The sequence below is a fragment of the Prosopis cineraria genome, unplaced genomic scaffold, assembly GCF_029017545.1.
Source record: "Prosopis cineraria cultivar Desert tree isolate PC_DT_omini unplaced genomic scaffold, ASM2901754v1 PC14, whole genome shotgun sequence".
Lineage (NCBI taxonomy): Eukaryota > Viridiplantae > Streptophyta > Magnoliopsida > Fabales > Fabaceae > Prosopis > Prosopis cineraria.
This window is the reverse complement of record NW_026555345.1, coordinates 28,585,710-28,605,126: the sequence shown is the minus strand read 5'-3', so window position 1 is coordinate 28,605,126 and position 19,417 is coordinate 28,585,710. Positions and strand designations below refer to the sequence as shown.

At 30.9% G+C, this 19,417-nt stretch overlaps 1 protein-coding gene and 1 non-coding gene across 2 annotated transcripts; one reads left to right on the top strand and one right to left on the bottom strand.

Annotated features, from left to right (window-relative positions):
• Nucleotides 1-5,853: 5,853 nt before the first annotated feature.
• LOC129293564 (uncharacterized) lies at nt 5,854-18,147 on the bottom strand. The gene is given in 15 exon segments (XM_054931594.1): nt 5,854-6,203; nt 7,856-8,005; nt 8,097-8,180; nt 10,444-10,460; nt 10,463-10,535; nt 10,608-10,645; nt 10,804-10,941; nt 11,657-11,768; nt 12,400-12,464; nt 12,561-12,705; nt 13,924-14,066; nt 15,282-15,363; nt 15,452-15,564; nt 17,767-17,914; nt 17,991-18,147. Coding segments are annotated over 15 exon segments (1,512 nt in total). The 5' UTR covers nt 18,060-18,147; the 3' UTR covers nt 5,854-6,068.
• Nucleotides 18,148-18,205: 58 nt separating this feature from the next.
• On the top strand, nt 18,206-18,277 carry TRNAC-GCA (transfer RNA cysteine (anticodon GCA)). Its single transcript has one exon. It is a non-coding gene; the product is annotated as a tRNA-Cys (tRNA).
• Nucleotides 18,278-19,417: the final 1,140 nt, after the last annotated feature.

Here is a 19,417-nt window from a genome sequence, read left to right as displayed (position 1 = left end):
ATTCAAATTCCTTTTCGTCTAGGGAAACAATTGCTGACTCTAAACCTTATCTCTAGATCAAAAACCAAAAGGTGTTTTACTGTTTACAATCAAATCTCAAGATCTGATCAATCATATATTAAATTTTAAAAAAGTATAATAATGGTGTTTATCTGAAATAGTTATTTTTTTTATTCATATATATGAACACATATGGTAAAAATACCAAAAATACAATTATGTATAAAGTTTAAACTTCTTTTTTGGTATAATTCATTTTTTTGTTCTTTTTTTTCGGATTATAGTTATTTCTATCGTTGGAAAATATTTAAATGCCTTTATACTGTTTACAATCGAATCTCAAGATCTGATCGGTAATCCACAGTCAAATCCTTTAGCTACAATTTAGAAAACTCCATCTTCTATCTAATGAATTTCAATCTAGACGAAGAAGATTCATCATTCATCATTACATTTGAAAAAAGAGGGAAGTCAGCTGGGTCGATCGAAGCTGTAACCAAAAAAAAAAAAATAGTTTATTTTATTGACAAATCAACTTTTGGAGGTAATGAAGATGAAAAAGTTATTAAACCGACTAATTAAAGATGGTCCCTCGTTCCATTTTGATGAAGGAATTATAGAATTTACATCTCCATTATTAACATATCAAATTTAGAAAGTTCATGCTTTAGGATGCTTATATTACAGGTTTTAAATCAATATAATAATTTCCTGACTGCTTTCTTGTTCATTGGATTTTGTGTGCCACATGCATGTATACATACATATAAAGAGAATGAGTAGTCGTCATTATAGTATTGTTCTGATTAAGCTAAGATTGTGCAAATGTAACTCAGAAGGTGGCATGCATGTTATATGCTTTTCTCTTTTTTGGTTGCCAGAACATGTTACTTGCTTCTATGTCACGTGCGATGTTGAGGGATGATCATGTGCTGCTTGTCACGCCGTTATTGGGAAAGCCTTGAAACGACACAAGTGTTTGCCGTTTTTTGGACGCCGTCCGTGACCTCCTCATCTGGGTCTGTTCCTCCGTTTAGTATTAGGTCAACACGTACGACAGGACAGGAGATCTGCATATTGTTTTAATTTTACCAATTTACCATTTTCTATGCAATTGGCCCTTTTCATTTATATTTTCAATTATTTATGAATTTGTTCAAAATATTTTAATTTCCTCTTTGTGTGTGTTTTGTTTTTTTAGTTAAAAAATATTTTAATAAACATATATAGACTTTCAATTTTCATATTTATCATTGTTTTTATATCATTATTTCATATCCAATACATTACTAGACTAGATTTAAACGTAGTTGAATTTAATATGAAATAACTATATTTCACAGGGTCATTTTATATATTCAAAAGGACTGAAATTCAAATACTTAGTATTTAAATTATCACAATTCCTTCCACTAAAATCAACGTCCTTGTTAACATTTATCTTTTTTTTTTTAATGATATGTCTTATATAGACCTCTTAAAAGAATCACGTTACGGTCATATAGAATAATTTTTTACTTCATATTTATAAGAGAACTCTTATAATTTTGAAATTTATGATTAAAATTCTATAAAATAGTGCATTTGACATCTTATATATGTGGCTAGAAAAAATTCGATCAAAATAAAATAAAAAAAATATTTGGTATGTCTTATTTTTGCAACAAAGTTACACACGCCAGAAGGGGAGGTTCGCATACACTGAATGTGTGATCTGTTACCTTTGCCATATATTTCATAAACATGCATTTCAAACGTGGGATTTTCTTTCAAAACATATATATAAATATATATATGATCATCCATCTCCCAATAGTTTCGTCTAATTATATATGATACATAACCTAATTCATCCGAAAATTTCACTTTCAAAATGAGTGTATCATACCATCAAACATATAAGAAAGAGAGGGAGTGATTTGATCCACTTTGATATTTAATTATGTTTTAGTAACAAAATAGAACTATAGTATTGTTTTCAACATACAAAAATTTGGAAGACTAAAAGGAGATTCAAATCCCTCTGTCCGACAAAGATTCATACCAAGGAAGCTTCATGTTCTCTTCCACAGTTTCGGTAAGGAAACGATTTCAATGAAAGTTCCAACATTAGAAACGTGCATCTTCTGTCGCACGTTCTGTCAGACAAAATGATCATTTTCATTTTTTATTTATTTTGTAAAACAGCCGCATTAATACTTCAAGTTGCCCTTTTGTTTTTTGTTTTGTTTATTTGCGGGCACTAATTTATTAATCTTGCATGGCTATATTCGACGAACAAGCACGTTGGTGGAAGTTGTTTTTGTTTTAAATAGCGTTGCGTTCAAAAGTTTGACCTAAAAGAATAATGATGAAAGACAGAAGAAGGGAGATCATAAAACTATGCACTTACGTCCGGTACACGTATAGACCCAATTGACATATTTTTCACAATCAATATATTCTTTTAGTTTCGGCCTTTGAGGCCCAAGACAAAAGTTTGGTTTTATTTATCTTGCTATTTTTTAAATGTATTTCTTATAATAATTATTTGTAAATTCTTCACTGTTTGGAAACCATTTGGTTCATGATCTTAGTCCAATTTACGTTCTTAGCTCCAAGTGTTCCTGATAAAATCAAAATAAAAAAAAATTCTGGTCTTTATTGTTTTATTCAATTGTTTTTGTAATTTAAAATTTATAATCGAATTTATAACGTGTAGATGATTCATTTGATTTTTTATATTTTAATGGGAGAACTCACCATTGGTAGGGTCACATAAGCAAAAGGCATCGATCTCTTTTATTTTATTTTTTTTCCTTTTGAACTTGAGTCAATATATTTATAAAGGTAAAACGATTACAAAGAAATGGGCCTGCAATTAAAAAAAATAAAAAATCTAATAAGCCCGTCTGGCAAACTACAAGACACAGTACAGGGGAAAAAAAGAACTAGCAGTTGACCACTTGACCCTTCTTGAAATATTCACGGGCATGCAGATATTTGTTTTTGAAGCTCAAGAAAAAGGTTAATAATCACTTTTACTCTTTAATTTTACTCAAAAAGTATCTTTAACTTAATCATAAATTAATTATATCTCTTAATATTAATGATTCTTACCCCTCGTCGCTCTGTACATAAAAATTTTATCATTTGTTTGTCATCAGTAAGTTCCATCATTTTTTAATATTTAAAGTAAATTATACTGGTTTTTTCTCTATTTTATTTTAATTACAAAGACTTCTTTTCTATTTTTAAAATTTATACAAATTTATTTTAAAATTAATAGTCAAGAGTTACAAAACAAAAATATGGTTTTTACTTTTAAGTTTTTATTTTCATTTATCTAGCCATTAATTGATAGTTAAGTCATATATATTGAACCAAAATACCATTATTATATATTATTTTGAATTTTTATTCATATTTGAAATTTATTAGTTATACAAACTTATTTATTTTATTTTTTTAAAAAAATTAAATACATAAGTTTGCTAAAATAATATTTCAAACACTTATGTAAAAAAAAACACCTTAATAAAATAAGAGATAGATTAATCAATATGATTTATATTTATGTTTATTTTAAATTTTTTTATTTTCATAAAATATTTTAAAACTATTGTCATACTTAATTGTTTAAAGTTTCTTTTTCAGTCAAAAATTATTTGGAGTACCTTAAATTACGAAACGAGATGATAGACAAATAGAATATAAAAGTAAACTAATAATTTTAAATTCTTTCAATATATATAAATAATAACTTGTTTTATTTTAAAATGTGTTGCCCTATATAAATTAAAATTTAAGGAACAACTTTTTTTCCTTCAAGGTATTCCCACAGCCATTTTAATAGGAGGATACCTCTAAAGAATGACTTATATTTTTTAATGTGCTACTCTTAAATATTAATATTTTTTTCTAGCTTATTATTTTTTCAAAATTTTTCTGCCCCATGTATCACCTTAAGAAAAACTAAACATATTTTATAATGTTTATGTCATAATATTATTTATAAATAATAATTATAATGGTTGTAAATCAAGCAGATAGTATATAATTCTTGTTATTATACTATTTATCAATAATATGTATGAACATTATAAGGAAAACACTGATTATTAAAAAAAAATTAGGTGTGTAGTAGAAGATAAATTTATTAACATATATAATTAACTTGAAGCATGTAATTTTTTTGCTTAGACTTAAAACACATAATTACATCAATGTTTTTCATAAATTTTCAAACCATAATCTACTTTTAGATATAAATAATAAAATAATAGATTTTATACCTTACGCATGTGAAGAATATGAATAAAAACTTGTTCTATACATTCTCACACAAACTATTTTATGATTTATTTATTAGCCTTTCTTAATAATAAATATATAATAAATTGTTTTTTTATTTAAATCGTGTTATCCCCATATAAATTTTATTACATATCTAATATCTATTATTTTTATTAAGAATTTTATATCTACATTTAATTTTTACTATGGATCATATATGATCTCTCAAGATATAAAAATTTTCTATTTACACCTTGTCTAAAATTTTAACATTTATAATGGGAATTTATATAGCAAAGGTTTTCATCTTATGTAAACAAATTTTATAAATTTAATTACAGGTCCCACATTCATTATTTTATTATTAGTAATTTCTTTGCATAACTGACATTTACTATTTTTACTAAAAATTTTATATTCGTCACAAATTTTTACTATAGATCTTATATAATCTTTTAAAATATAAAATTTTTATTATTTTTTACACCTTGTCTAAATTTTTAACATTTATAAATTTATATCAAAATTTTTAAGTAATTAAATTATAGGCCCCACACCAACAATTTTACCATTGGTCTCACAATTATATATATTTTTAACAAAATCATCCATTAACTAATTTGAAAAAAAAGAAAGAAAAGTATACTGTTCAAGGCTTCAAGCTGTAGATCTACAATGATTTGAACAGTGTGCTTTACAATATAAATAGATAAAATTTGAAAACAAAAACTTAGCTAAATCTTTTAGAAAGAAAGAATATCAGATGAAAATAAACTGACCTGTTGGACGTCATCGAAACGTTTTCCACTTAAAATTTGAAAATAACAGAAAAATTATCCTAAAATATGCACAGAATAATAAGATCCCACAAAATAATAATAATTCTACTCAAATTTTTAGAGACCTTTCTAATATTAATGTCTTTTGTAAAATAACTTTAATGCTAAGTGTTATAAATATCAATGATTATTTTAATTTAAATAATAACTACTTTTTTTAAAAAAAAAGACTAAAATAGGATAATGAATAACAAATTCTGCCAAGCAAATGTTTTAATTCCTAAAGTCTAAATGTTATAAATAATAGCTATTACTTTAATTTAAGTAATGACTTTTTTTTATAATGAGTAAATAAAATTAGTAATTATAACTTGTCCATATGCAAATTATTTAATCATTAAAATTTAAATATCGTAAATATCAATCACTAATTGAAATAATGATTATCTTTCTTCTGATAATGACTTAGAAAGGATAGTAGATGATAATTTCTGCTCTGCAAACTCTTTAACACTGATCCATTTCATTTTTTATTTTATTTTAAATTGGATCCATTATAGTTGTTTTACAAAAATAAATGATAGAACACAATGACGTCTTGCAATCTATGTAACCAACCCCACCTAGTGAGATGGATATTTGTAAATTGGATCCATTATAGTTGTTTTACAAAAAAATTAATGTAAAAGATTTTTAGAGATTTGAAAATAATTATCACATTTCACATATCTCATTATCATTTGCATATTTTAGTAAAAATTTTCTGCCATTTTCCCAAAATAATACCAATGGTGCAATCAAAAAGAAAAACCAATGGATCTGACTATCATGAGGTTCTGCAAAGTCATAGAAGAATGGCCAGATCGACGCCACTCTTCAAAGAAAAATCTTCAGGATATTTGAAACCATATTCTTCCTAACTGCTTGACCTATTCTACTTAAGCCATGAAAACAAAAAAGTTTCCCTTGCGCATTCCCCACCTTCATGTAGAGATTACAAATAACAATTTACAATCAGAAATCATGGAAAAGCATCAAAGCATCATCAAGTTTCATCAATGAGGATTCCAGTAGTAACCAGGCATTTCTCAGCCGTTTGTATCTCTTCTGCAGCTGCCCCACAATCTTGTCCTTGGGGACATTCAAGAGCTGCAACAAAGTGGCAATATCATCTTTAATATAACTCAATGGCTATACTGAAATTGAATGCAGGACACAAGTACAATAGATTGGAATAAACTGAGAAGTGACAACATATTAGCCAACTGTTCATAGTCAGTTACCACACATTTAGTTGAAGCTTAGTATACACATTCACTTTCAATATATCAGCTGGAGGGAAAGAATGTTTACATAGCGTTCAAGTTCGAATTAAATATTAAAACAGCGTAAACTACGTTCGCCTCCACTGAGGATTTCAAGAACTACACTTACACCTAGAGTGTGTATCGGATGATTTTGACAACTACGCTTTTAGTTATATTTTGAATATTTTCACCGTGTTTTTTCAACAGTGAAAATTGTTCATCATTATAACATTTAAGTGATAATTTCTATAAACCATCAATATATATAACCTCTACAGAGCTGCATTGTTCGAAGGCCATAAACAATGCAGCTCACCTTAAATTTCATGCAACATAGGGCCTACATAGTATATCTAGTCAAGACAAAAATTACCGGTTTGATTAAACAATAATGGAATAAACCACAGAGGAACTGAGTAAGATACTTTCAACCGCATAGTATTTTATTGATATTTAACCAAACCTGACAGAAAGAAGACCAAAAACAAAATCCATCTTTAGTGATACTTTAGGGTTTTGGGCTGTGAACATATAGAAGTAACAAAAGCATTTCATCTAATATTTTAGATAGAAAAACTGCTCTGTTATCATTGATTTGCTTTGGCCCCTCATCGGAGTTTATTTTCGCTCCATCACAAAAGAAGAAAATTGGCACTCAAGTGGCAACCACAAGCAAGTTGATAGAGCTGGTGATTCGCAAGATTTGGATGTTTTCACTTCCTAAGACCTATGGTAGACAATCGAGAAGGGAAGTGATTTAGAGAGAACTAACACCAGTGGTCAAGAGATTTATTCCAAGGTTTATTACTGTACGATTAAAACCGTAAAGGACAAGTCAGGTTAGGTGTTGCCAAAGGTATGGGTTAGTGCTGAAGGGGTCATGACTAGTCTTTGGCTCTTCAAATCTTTTCCTTTTGTCCAGCGGGAGGGGAGTTCAATCTTTGGTCAGTGAAGTGTGTTTGGGAGAGTACTGGCCTCTCAAAAGTCCAGAGGTTTATGTTCTGCGTTGCTGTTATGCAGTGTTGATTTTGAGCTGTTCCCTGTACTCTGTAACTGTTATTTGATTGTAGTTCCAGTATATGGGAGTGAGTATAAGGGAGATGGGATTGGCTTCAATGATTATTTATCTTGTAATCCAACTTCATTATCCAGCAATAGTGTTATCAGTTCCACATTAATTGTAGTGTTTTTTTTTTTTTTGTTTGTTTGTTTGTTTGTTATAAGCTTAATGGAATAGAGCGTCTTTCTTTCTTTCTTTCTTCCTTTTTTTTTTTTTTTTTTGTAACAGAGAATAGAGTGTTCTATCACAAGGCAAGACTGACAAGTATATCTGTATATTTAATTAGTTTTCCAAAATAACTGGACACAACATGTAACAAGACCCACAATTTTTTGGGACCATGATCACTTCAGAATCGCAAAAAGAAAAATGCATATAAAAAGTTTTTCAAGGACAGGCAACCTAAATGCTTTAATGTTCATGTGCTTACTAACCTCTTCGTCCTTTTCCTGTTCATAAGCCAGTCTTAGGCTCAAATTTAAGGCAGCATGATGCATCTCATCTAGTACGTGTTCCCACAAAATAGGCTTATTAACTTTCCACAACAAGAACTTCGATTGCCTAGCTCCAGTCACAACCAATTTCTGCAAGGAAGATTAAGTTGGGATAACAAATCAGTAAACAAATACAAGTTGATTTCTGGTGGGCTGAAAATTTTAAAAGGAGATTGGTCACCTCCATATGCAGGTAGTCATCCTTCCATAACTTGTATAGTATCTTTGGAGTATCCTTTTTTTCAACAAAAGTAGACTCTGCTATCTACGAGGAAAAGAAAATTTTAAAATCGTCATAAATAGTTGGTTGATACAGTGCTTAGTTTTCCAACATAGGTGTATGATGTATGAGTAATGATTGGAAAATCATGCCATCTACAATGTGAAGAAGGGGGGGGGGGAGGCTTCAGGCAAAACTCCCATATAAATCACGAATATAAGTTGTGGGCTTCTCTCTTTTTATTCTTTTCTTTCCTAATGTTTGGATAAAATAGCATACAAGCAGAACTTGTTTGATGAGATTGGATATTTCATTAATACACAGAAGTTTGCAGCACATAATATAAACAAAATTTGTCACTCAAGGTATTGTAAATATTAGAATCCAAGGAACCCTTTGATGTTCCATATTCCAACATACAATCTCATACTGATAAGATTTTTCTGAAACAATCCCCCCTTTCTTATATCATAACCGTTATTAATAGAAGTAAAACACTTCATAATTAGTCAGCTTTATCTACCAAGAAGTTCAAGTCATCCAAGTTTGTAGCATCAGCAAATAGATAACTGAACAATTAAGCAGAGTTGTCGATGTGCTTTCAGTTATGTGTTTTGTGAGTTCCATGACATGAATTTCCAGAAAAATTCAGATAAAAATATCAGATGATAAGACTCCTTTTTATGATATGTCCAAGGTAGAAGACTCCTCCCACTACCCCATATTTCCAGAACGTAATCTGTTTATTCCAACCTTTATCCAACTCAAATTGTCTTTGTTACCAGTTACCACTCATCAACTAACACAATGTCCTAGCTACATAACGCCTTCAAGGCGATAAATATTACAGATTTGAAAATTGATTCATGATAAACTTTTTTAACTGGCCTCCTTGAATGATAACATGAGTTGACATGACTATTTCAATCAGAACTTTTCAAACTGAACCATCAAAAAGGCAACAAAGCCAACTTCATTTGCTTGTCTGTCAAAGACCAGTTATGGTCTATGGGTACTTGTAACATTGCCAAATAATAATTAAATATCAAATACAGTCATCTACATCATTTTACATATAGTATTCATAATTCGGTTAAATGCCCACCATATTCCCTTCTTGCTCCTTCAAGCAACAAACTACCGCTAGCACCATCCCATCAGAAGCAGCTCATTCAGCATTTATAAACAGCAAGAGTATCACAGTGACTGCAGAACTAAAACAAACATTTTCTAGGATAACTATTGGATACCACAAAATATCAAACTTAATATGCACTAAGTCGCTCATCCTTGCAATTGCTAAAATTTTCTTAACATTGAGATACCTGTAGTTGTTTCTATAGTCATGTGCTCAACTAATGCACGTTCCCTTCCCTTACATAAATATTATTCATTATTTGCTTACACTTTAGTTTCCTTATTATTACCATTAATTTTAATTTAGGTAATGTTGACTTTCCTTTTTTTTTTTATTTCAGTATCTTGTATACATATCGATTGTTTCCTGGTGCATTCAATACGACTGTTCTCAAGCGATGTCAGAACATTAAGTTCTATATATATATATATACACATATCAACATCTTATACTTAAGAGATTATTGGTAACTTCACGAATTATAATTTCAAACTTGACTTCTCTTTTTCTTTTCTTTTCTTTTCTTCTTTGGCCAGCACTTTCAAACTTGACTATGGACAAAAGAAAAATAATAATAATCTAGAACTGTAAGAGTCAATTGTTATATATTCGATAAATCCATATTTCTTGGCAAGGTTTTTTTTTTTTTTAATCGAAGAGTAAAGATCTGTTTAAAAACTCAATTTAAGTGCTGAACATGGTAAGTTTCAGATTGAAAGTGTGTTAGATAAAGTCAGTTGTTATATACTTACACATCCATATCTTTTGATATGGGTTTTATAATTTAACAGAGCAAGGACAGCTTAAAAATCTATTTAAGTGCTGAAAATGGTAAGTTGCAACATTGAAATTGCGTTAGCAGCTATTTTGATATTTAACCAGAACCAAACAAGTGGAAAAGAAGTAAAAACAATCAAGCATATTAGGTCACTAAATGCTTTAAGCAGTAAGAGCTTCCCGTTAATATTTGTCTGACTCTTGCTTCATCACATCATTTTAATTAACAAAATCTCAATAGTTTCCTTGGGCAGAAATTCAAGGCTCAAATGGAACTCTTTTAAAAAATCAAATATTCAGCGCCAAATTTTTCAAAAACATAAGTTCAGTATTGAATTTTCATATCCATGTTAATTGAATTAGAGTCCTAATCTGCCAACAAGAGAAAACCACCTTATCAGTCTCAAGAGACGATCAGCCTTCGATAACAATCTGAACATCCTGTAGGCATCCCTTCCGTACCTTTTCAATACAATTGACTCAACCTGCAAGATGGAACAAGAAATGAGACAGTTTACTAAAGCCAAATGGTATTATGCAACAAAACAGATAAAAACCTCTTCATTTCGAGCTGACTCAATAATTTTTTTCAGATCTGGAAAAAAAAAAATGAATCGTCAAAAACAAACTGTTGGAAAAGTATATAAGAAGGAAAAGATGAAGTCTCAAGCGGAAATAAATAAATCAACTAAAAGTGGTTAGTTCATAGCACATAGTAAAGCATAACATGAGAGAAAGAGATTAGATTTGCACCAATACTATATGAATCATCTAACATTCTCTGCGGGCAACCCAACTCAATAAGAGAAGATCTAACACGTTCCATGGTCATAGCACGACCATTTTCAGTCTTTTGTACCTCAGTGAAAATAGCATCGAGTGTCAATGGAACTGAAACAAAGGGAGAACCACTGTAAGACTCGAGACAGCAGTCTTGACAGTGAAGACATAGAAAACATACATTTTTCACTTCCATTTCTCAGAATTTAGCATTACAGAAAAAAGAAACAAAAAAATCTTGAAAGACATGGTTGCTTAAGATTACAAAAATAGGGGGAGCAAAATAACATAACCGTTGGAATAAAATGAAAATATGGGACAGGAAAAATGATGAAGGTAGAAGTTACAAATATTTAGCGTGACTTAAAAAATGGTGTTTCATCAACAATCATTGACACATTGATTGTGACTTAATTCTAAACCATAGATATATAAAATGTTATTAATAGATCATAACAGTAAAAGAAATAATAAAATGGATGATGCAAAAATAAAGCAGTAAATAGTAGTCCATGTAATTAATTGGTGTTTCCAAGCTACTACTGCTCTTACTACAGCTACTGAAATTGAATTTCTAATATATGACTAAATTTTAAACACTCTTAACAAAAACACATTGTAAATAGTAAAAATAAATAAATATGCATGACAGACAAATCCAGATGATTGACCACTCATTTTTTGTTTCACCATATCATTGAGTTTCAACAGGCAAGAACATGAAACCAGAATTATTATATTCCATGAGTAATACTAATTAAAGTAGTCAATGCAATGCAAATATACATTATGTTTCTAAATTCACAAAGCAAGAGATCTGGTTCACCTGTATTCTCCATTTTCACTTTTTTCTCCACAGTTTTAGTTGCCTCCAGTATTGCCCCTAGGACAGTGGCAGCTTCATCATTCCATCGTCTTCTAGCGTTCTCAATCAATACCTAAGATAAGCATACAAGTGCATCCTTTCAATAATGATATTGATGATGATTCCTTAAGGAAAGACAAATTGGAGACAAAATGTCTTCGTTTTAAAAGCACAATGAATTACTCCGTCAGATCCCTGATAATGTTGTGATGTTTTGCTAATATGATTAAGATAATCAAGAGAATAGGCAACACATGGACATAGTCCCTGGTTGCCACATCCAAATCAAGTAAGAGAATAAAGTAGATGGAACAAAGGAAAAGCAACTCAATGTCAATCAGTAAAGTAACCTATGGGATTTTATGATTAGTTACTTTCCGTTGACTTCCAACAATTAGAAGTACGCATTTGACATCTTGTAAATCACACTGACTGCCTTTTGGGAGAAAGAAACAACTTAAATTCAACTCCCATCATCACTCATTAAACCATGGTACAAAACAGATACACATTACAACCTAATTATGAAGGAGGTCTCAAGCTCAAATCTCCATGACTCAAAAAAAAAAAACAGAGACAACATCAAAACATACAGATTTTTTCTCAAAGGAAAGGGGAAAGGCATTTAAGATAGGATTTGCAGGAAAATGTAACGGGTAGCAGCAGAAAGAAGTTGCAACAGGACATTACACAGTAAAACCAACCTTGTGCCTACAACGGCGTACAAACTCTTCAAAATTGGCACGAAAAAGAGTTGAATCCTCTTGTGCTGCAATTCAGATAATCATAATTCAGCTATACCTATAGTGAACAGGAAATAAGTAAATCTAGTTCGTCTGATCACTCAATATGACAGCAGTCTTACCAACATTTTCTCCTACACCTCTCACGGGGGAAATGTCCGAATCATTTATTAATACAGAATTTGATGCGAGAGAAAACCTGATTCCTTCCACAGCCACAGCTGCTTCTAAAACACGATATTCTATTTTCTCTGGCTCTTCAGCTATCTATAAGCATTGATTACCAAAAGAAAGAGCATCAAAAGAACTCATATTTGGGATACCTAATTGAATGTTTCAGTGTTTCAGCTTCAGTGCAAAAGACGATATCAAATCATTGATTCATTGTCATAGAAAGAGACCATGTAGTTATTAAACAAGACCAAACATGGAACCGGAGAAAAACAATCTTATCAATTTGCTATGTTAGTTGTTAGTTGTCAATTTGCTATACTCAAGTTGTCAATGGATTTTATGGTATTTTAGGATGTTGTGTGGGACCCAGGAGTAATTCCCCCAAAGAAAAAAAGAAAACACATGCAATTTAACTCACACCCCAGTAGAAAAGTTGATGTTGAAGCCTATGTTACAAAATAATGTGATAGCATAGTGAGCAAATATATTTTTATGCGAGCTCATGGATAAGATATTAACAACTCTTGTTGACTTTTTTGGGCAAATTTTATCTGACGTTATCTTGTTAGCTAGGTTAAAACATTTATTTCTATTGACTTCCCACAGAAGCGAGACTTATTTGCACATATTTATTTTTTTGGCCAATATCCATCAATTTCATAAAGTTTGGTTGAATATCAACAATTAATAAATTTTTGTTTGGCAAACACTAAATTTGATTAAAAAAATTATTTAACAAAATGACAGGCTAAAATTATTTGTATCAAATTATATCAGTTTTAAAACAATTTATTTTTCTTCATGAAATAGAATCAATATAAATCAATACAAAATATACAAAGTACTGGAAATCACAATGTTTAGAAGCCATGAGTAATGTAACTAATCTTGGGCCCAATGAAAATGCATAAAGTACACTCTAGTTATATGTATTAATAAAAATATAAATGCATGGGCACACATGCACACAAAATAAGTTCAACTTTTCGTTATAATTAGTTGATTTATTTCGAACATAAAAAATATTTTTTTTGGTTATGTATCATTGATAGATAGCTAGATTTTTCTTATAAAAAATTATTCTTCCCTCTCTTGGGAGATATCTAAATCATACAATCCTCTGCTTAATTTTGAAAATAGATCCTCTTCCCTAAAATGAAAAGATGCACCACAGTATCTGTCATCACGATTTGAAGACAATCATCAGTGAATTAGCACTACTGGTCGAAATAAAAAGAATCAGCTATTAATCCTTAATCAACGGAAGTACAACATAGTTAACTGAAGATGTTGAGATGAAGCAACAATTACCTTGGACTTAGCACCTCGCTTTTTAGTATCCTGCTCAACTAGAGGAGAAACAACCGGCTCAGGGGAAGGGCAGCGTTCAACATATCGAACCATTAAGAGTTTATGAAGGCTCTCTTGTACAATAGCCAAGGCCACAGCATTTTCTGAAAGTAGAAGTCCGTTGATTTGAGAAGAACTAATTCGAGGGGATTTACTTGAAATAGCAAGCCAGTTATGCCCACTCCTTATGTCCCACAAATTCTAGCTAAGTGGCACACTGGGAACCCTACCTCTGCGTCAAACCCTGATCATACCACACCCCCAGTATTGCAGCCTCTAAGACATTTATATTTAAAACAGATATTCTTTGATCAACAAAGTAGGATCTGGTGGCTCTTATTTGTGTTTAAAGTACATGGTGCATAATGCACAAATATCTCCAGGATCAAATACAGAAAAATGTTGTCCCAAATTCTTAGAAAAAGCGTCCATCTATATGAGAAAATAGAAGTGACCGAGCTAACCCATTAATAAATGAAGGAAAATAGAAACTGAAAGGAGAGATATTTCTAAGTCACTCCTCCAAACAACATTACCAAAGGCATGCATTCATAGGAAAATTTTAGAGAAAAGAATTATTCAAAAGGAGAATAAATATGAGACGAGAAACCAATATCCGCCTAAGATAGAGTAGTAAAATCAAAACAAGAACAGAAAAGGATAAAAGATAGAAATTTCATGCAGCCAAGCTCCCCCAATCCCACTGGATGAATTAGTCATATACAATATTGTAGAAGCACGTGCAAGAGGAAAAAAATAATACAATCAAAACAAATCAAATAAAACTGATTAAATAGGTTTTGACATGTAAAAGGCCAATTTAAATTCATTAATCTTCCCAAGTTTGAGGGAATACCAGTTGAGCAACATTCCACCTTACAAGCTGTATCTTGTTTTATGTAGTAAACAAACTATACGCCTATGCCAGAAGAATTAACCAACTATTATGTCATAAAATTTCATTTTCTATAATCAATTTGCTTGGCCAGATAAATACAACAATCACTTAGAGCAGAGCACGTGCGTAACAAGAGCAGCCAAATTTGGGGCCTAACTATAATGCTACATGACTTTTGTAAGTGATATTTTCTTTAAGACTAAGAAAGAAACTACAGATTAGTAGTTTATCAATCAATCCTCATACTTTATGAATGCATCCAGCAAAACTGTATTGTTACATGGAGCCATGAGTAAAAAATACAATAACAGTAAATATGTAAATCCAACTGAAGAAATAAAAAATCCCTCTCACATTACGGTTTTCATTTCCATATAAAGACATAATATTCAATATAGCATGTGCATCATGGAAGAGTAACCTTTTCTTTGGCTTGCTCTGTCAACCATCTGTTTCAGAGTTAGTCTACCATCACGAAGCAATCCCTCAAGAAGCTCTACGCACTGCAATACCAATCACCAATATACTCAGCATTCAAAGCTTAAACTGAATTGAAAATCCTAGAAACATAAGGGTCATGATAAAACTAACTTCTTCAGCAAGATCCTGTGAAACGATCTCCAAGAATTTGGGAAATCTCAATCGATGGAGTATGTTATCAAATAGTGCCAAGTACTGTGTATTAACTTTTGATCCTTCACGACCTACATTTATTACTAGTCAGGGCAGCAACTTTGAGAAAAATTATTAAATTTTGAGGCAAAAAACAAACAACACGCACGCTATCATGAAATCAACATTTGATAATACATGTATTTAGGAAATAAATCATCAATAAATAAATAAATTAAGACACAAATCACACAATAGATGTAATTCCATGATATATACATATATATAAAATTTAACAAAACGAGAAACTTTTGATTTTAACATTTTGAGCCCAAAAATCCAATTTGATGAGGTATAACTAGCACATATTTACATTTTATTTCAACTTACCAAAGTTTTCTTGGTAGCCACTGCCTCTATTTTCTGTCAAGTGGCTCATCCAAATTTTGACAAAGTTTTTTGATGAACACATGTCACCCACATTCTATTTACAAACAACCTTCTTATGCTTATCTTCAATCTTGAGTCCTTATAAAGAGTAGCTCCCATATTTCAGTTATTGACATAGGTTATGAATATTATCTAGTCGTTTTGAATATTTCTTAGCCATTTTCTTATGTCAACACATGTATGGGGATGCAATGGGAAATGGGGAAATTATTTATGATATTGGGTCTTGATATAAACTCCTTGTTTACACAGCATAATCATCAGAGAAAATATTGCTATTTTTCCCACTGTAACCCTACACACATGCTGACACAAGAAAATAGCTAAGAAATATTCAGAATGACTAGAAAATATTCATAACCTATATCAGTTATTTTCTCTATTTTCTCTATTGATCAGTAAGAGCATTGACCATCAACAATCTCTTAAAGAATCAGCATGCTTTGTTTTTACAAGGGAAACCAGAGTTTTTGCCAATAGACCTGTGTGGTTTCCATGATTTTGCAAATTCAGAAGGTATGAACATGAAAGCATATTGTTGTTTATTCCCTCTTTATATAGAACTACAATGTACTTCTATCACCTAAATTCTCTCCCAAATAAATTCCTCCATCTCTCAACAGAAAATGCATCAATACTTTTCTTCCTTCTTAAATGACATTGCGGTTATCCTATATAAATTCAGTGGCTTTAGTATTTATTAACCTGTCCCACAAAATTCATGTTTATCCTCTCACTTTTCTACCTCAAGGTCTCAGGTTGCACAAACTCAAAATCCTGTTGCTACTTTCTGACGGCAAACTATAAAAATGTACAAATTCAAGCATATGCTTTCAGGTCACCAAAATTTCTTTTGTATGTATTGAGATATCATGCTGTCTTGTCATTTTATAGTTTCATTTTTTGCTTGTTTGTGCTTTTGATTCTAGCATTCATCATTTTAACGATGAGAAAGAAACAGACATTAACTTCTCTCAATTCAATTATTTTTCTTTCATTAAATAGATAGTAATCCTTTTCCATTATTTAATTAACATTAACACATTTTCCATATATAAAAAATTTTAGGCCATACGATATTACTACTAATTAAAGTAAAAACCGGGAAAAGCTATGGAGAAAAGGACTCAAAAGATTGACCTTCAATAGAATCGTGCGTAAGGTCCGTAAGCTATATTCTTTCTCAACCGTTAAGGGTAGCATGTGCACAAACACTCCTTATTCCTATCACTTCTCGATTATTCTCTCAAAATGGAATATATTCCAAACATATATCCCATGGTTCTTTACTTCAATAGGGTATCCCACCTGCTACATTCCATAGAAGTCTAGGCCATGTCTCAGTCCGATTGTAGCTGATCATCCACCCGGACCAACTACTGATTTGATTAACTTATAAATTGCAAACAAATACAATTTCCAAAATATTGGGCGTTTAATTTGAAAACTCGTCAATCAAAGTCTTCGATTATTTTCACCTGCTTTGATGTTGCACATCCATGAACTGTCTAAAATGATTAAGAGAGAAGGAAAAGTTCTAATCTATGCCCAGGGCAGATTTAGACTGGCTTGCTGGTTGATATGATTGATACTCATTCACATGCTCAATCTCAAAATTCTCATTTGAAATTTCAATTCATTTTGATTCTATTAAGAAAATCGTTGAGCCTTCATCAAACCCACAATAATAAGTCACAAAATATGATCTTCACAATAGTGATAGAGGAAGCTCCAAGCAGCCATAAACTACTTCAAACTGCATCATTCCTCCTACATTTTAATCGAAAACAGAGAATGATACGAAGCAATAACTTGTGCAAAGTACAAACAAAATGGTTATATACCTTCTTGTTCAAGAATAAATGCTTGAACACAGTTGTGCTGGACTAAGACAAGTAGGGAGTTCTTGACTTGCTCCTTGGTAAGCTCGGTGAACCGAACCAATTGCTCCAAAGTGAGGGGTCCCCTCCTAAGAAGGCATTCGCATACTTTCTGCACAAACACGCAGCGTTGAAACGAAATTGAGAAAAAATAACCGAGGAGATGCCAAGGGTTGACAGGTAATTACAGCAACGAGGTTGCCAAAGTGATTGGTAATAAGATGGACGGCAAATTTGATGCCGTAATGCGAAACCATTATCGTGGTGCGCGCTGCGTCGGAGATTGGTAGGAAAGAGAGACAGCGGCGGGGAAATACGGATGGGAGGGGAGCATGGAGAGGCGGGGAGGTGACGGTATCCTCGAATTAACTACCTTAAAAATAAAAGAACCAAACTTCATCGAGGGTCCATAGCTCAGTGGTAGAGCATTTGACTGCAGATCAAGAGATCATCGGTTCGAACCCGGTTGGGTCCTTTTATTGCATAATTTAGTATTTAATCCTATTAAACCTAGTTTTTTTTTTTATTTTAATCTCATCAAACATTGTTTTTTATTTTTTTAACTGAATTGAACCTTTTTTTAAAACTTCTAATACTAAATAGGAGTAGCCAATTTCATGTAATATTTATATCACTATTACCTTCCAAAATTAAAATAAAATTATAGATAAATTGGCTTTAAAACAAGTTTATTTTTATTTTGTATGAAAATTTTTATTAATTTTGTTTTACTACTGTATTGAGAACTTTAATTTATATTTAGAATTATTAAAGTTACAACAGTTCTTATTTTACTTTATGTATTTAATAAAAATAAACCTAACGAATTATTGTCTAAAAATTATTTTTAAGTTTGAAAACGTATTTTTAATTTTTAATAGGCAGAATTTTGTTTAAGGATCAAGTATGTGACTTATTTACAAATTGAATTCAATAAAATCTAAACTTACATTGCAAGACCAAAAGATTAAGTCAAAATTAATTTTTGTAGGAAATGATCAAAATGCCATTCATTTATCAAAAAAAGAAGAAAAAACCACCAGCCATTATTTCATAGAATGCTAGCAATGATGAAAGTCTCATTGGCAACAACAGTCGTTGGACCTTTGACGATGAAGGCTCAACTGGTAGTGGCTAGTGGATTAGGAAAAATTAAATTTTTCAAAGGTAGTCAAGAAGGTTTAGTCTCATGAGGCCATGATCTCTTGACTCACCAAAAGGTGAATGACTATCAAGCCATTGGAGCTCTTTAATCATATAATGCATACACGTATATATATGATAAAATGTTTTTAGACTTCTTGATTATTACATTACTTGTTTAATCACGTATCTATTAATATATTATTTAACATGACTTGTTAATTACTTAACTTCACTTATTAAATTTGTAACTCTCTTCACTGAATCATATTATTTATTAATCACGTAACTTTACTTGTTATTCCTCAATAAGATTTATTAACTACTTAATATTACTTATTAAATCTGATTCTCTTAACTGAATTGCACTATTTATTAATCATATAACTTTACTAATTAATTCTTCAACTGAATTTGTCAATTACTTAACTTTACTTATTAAATCCATGAATTAACTAACTAAATTACATTA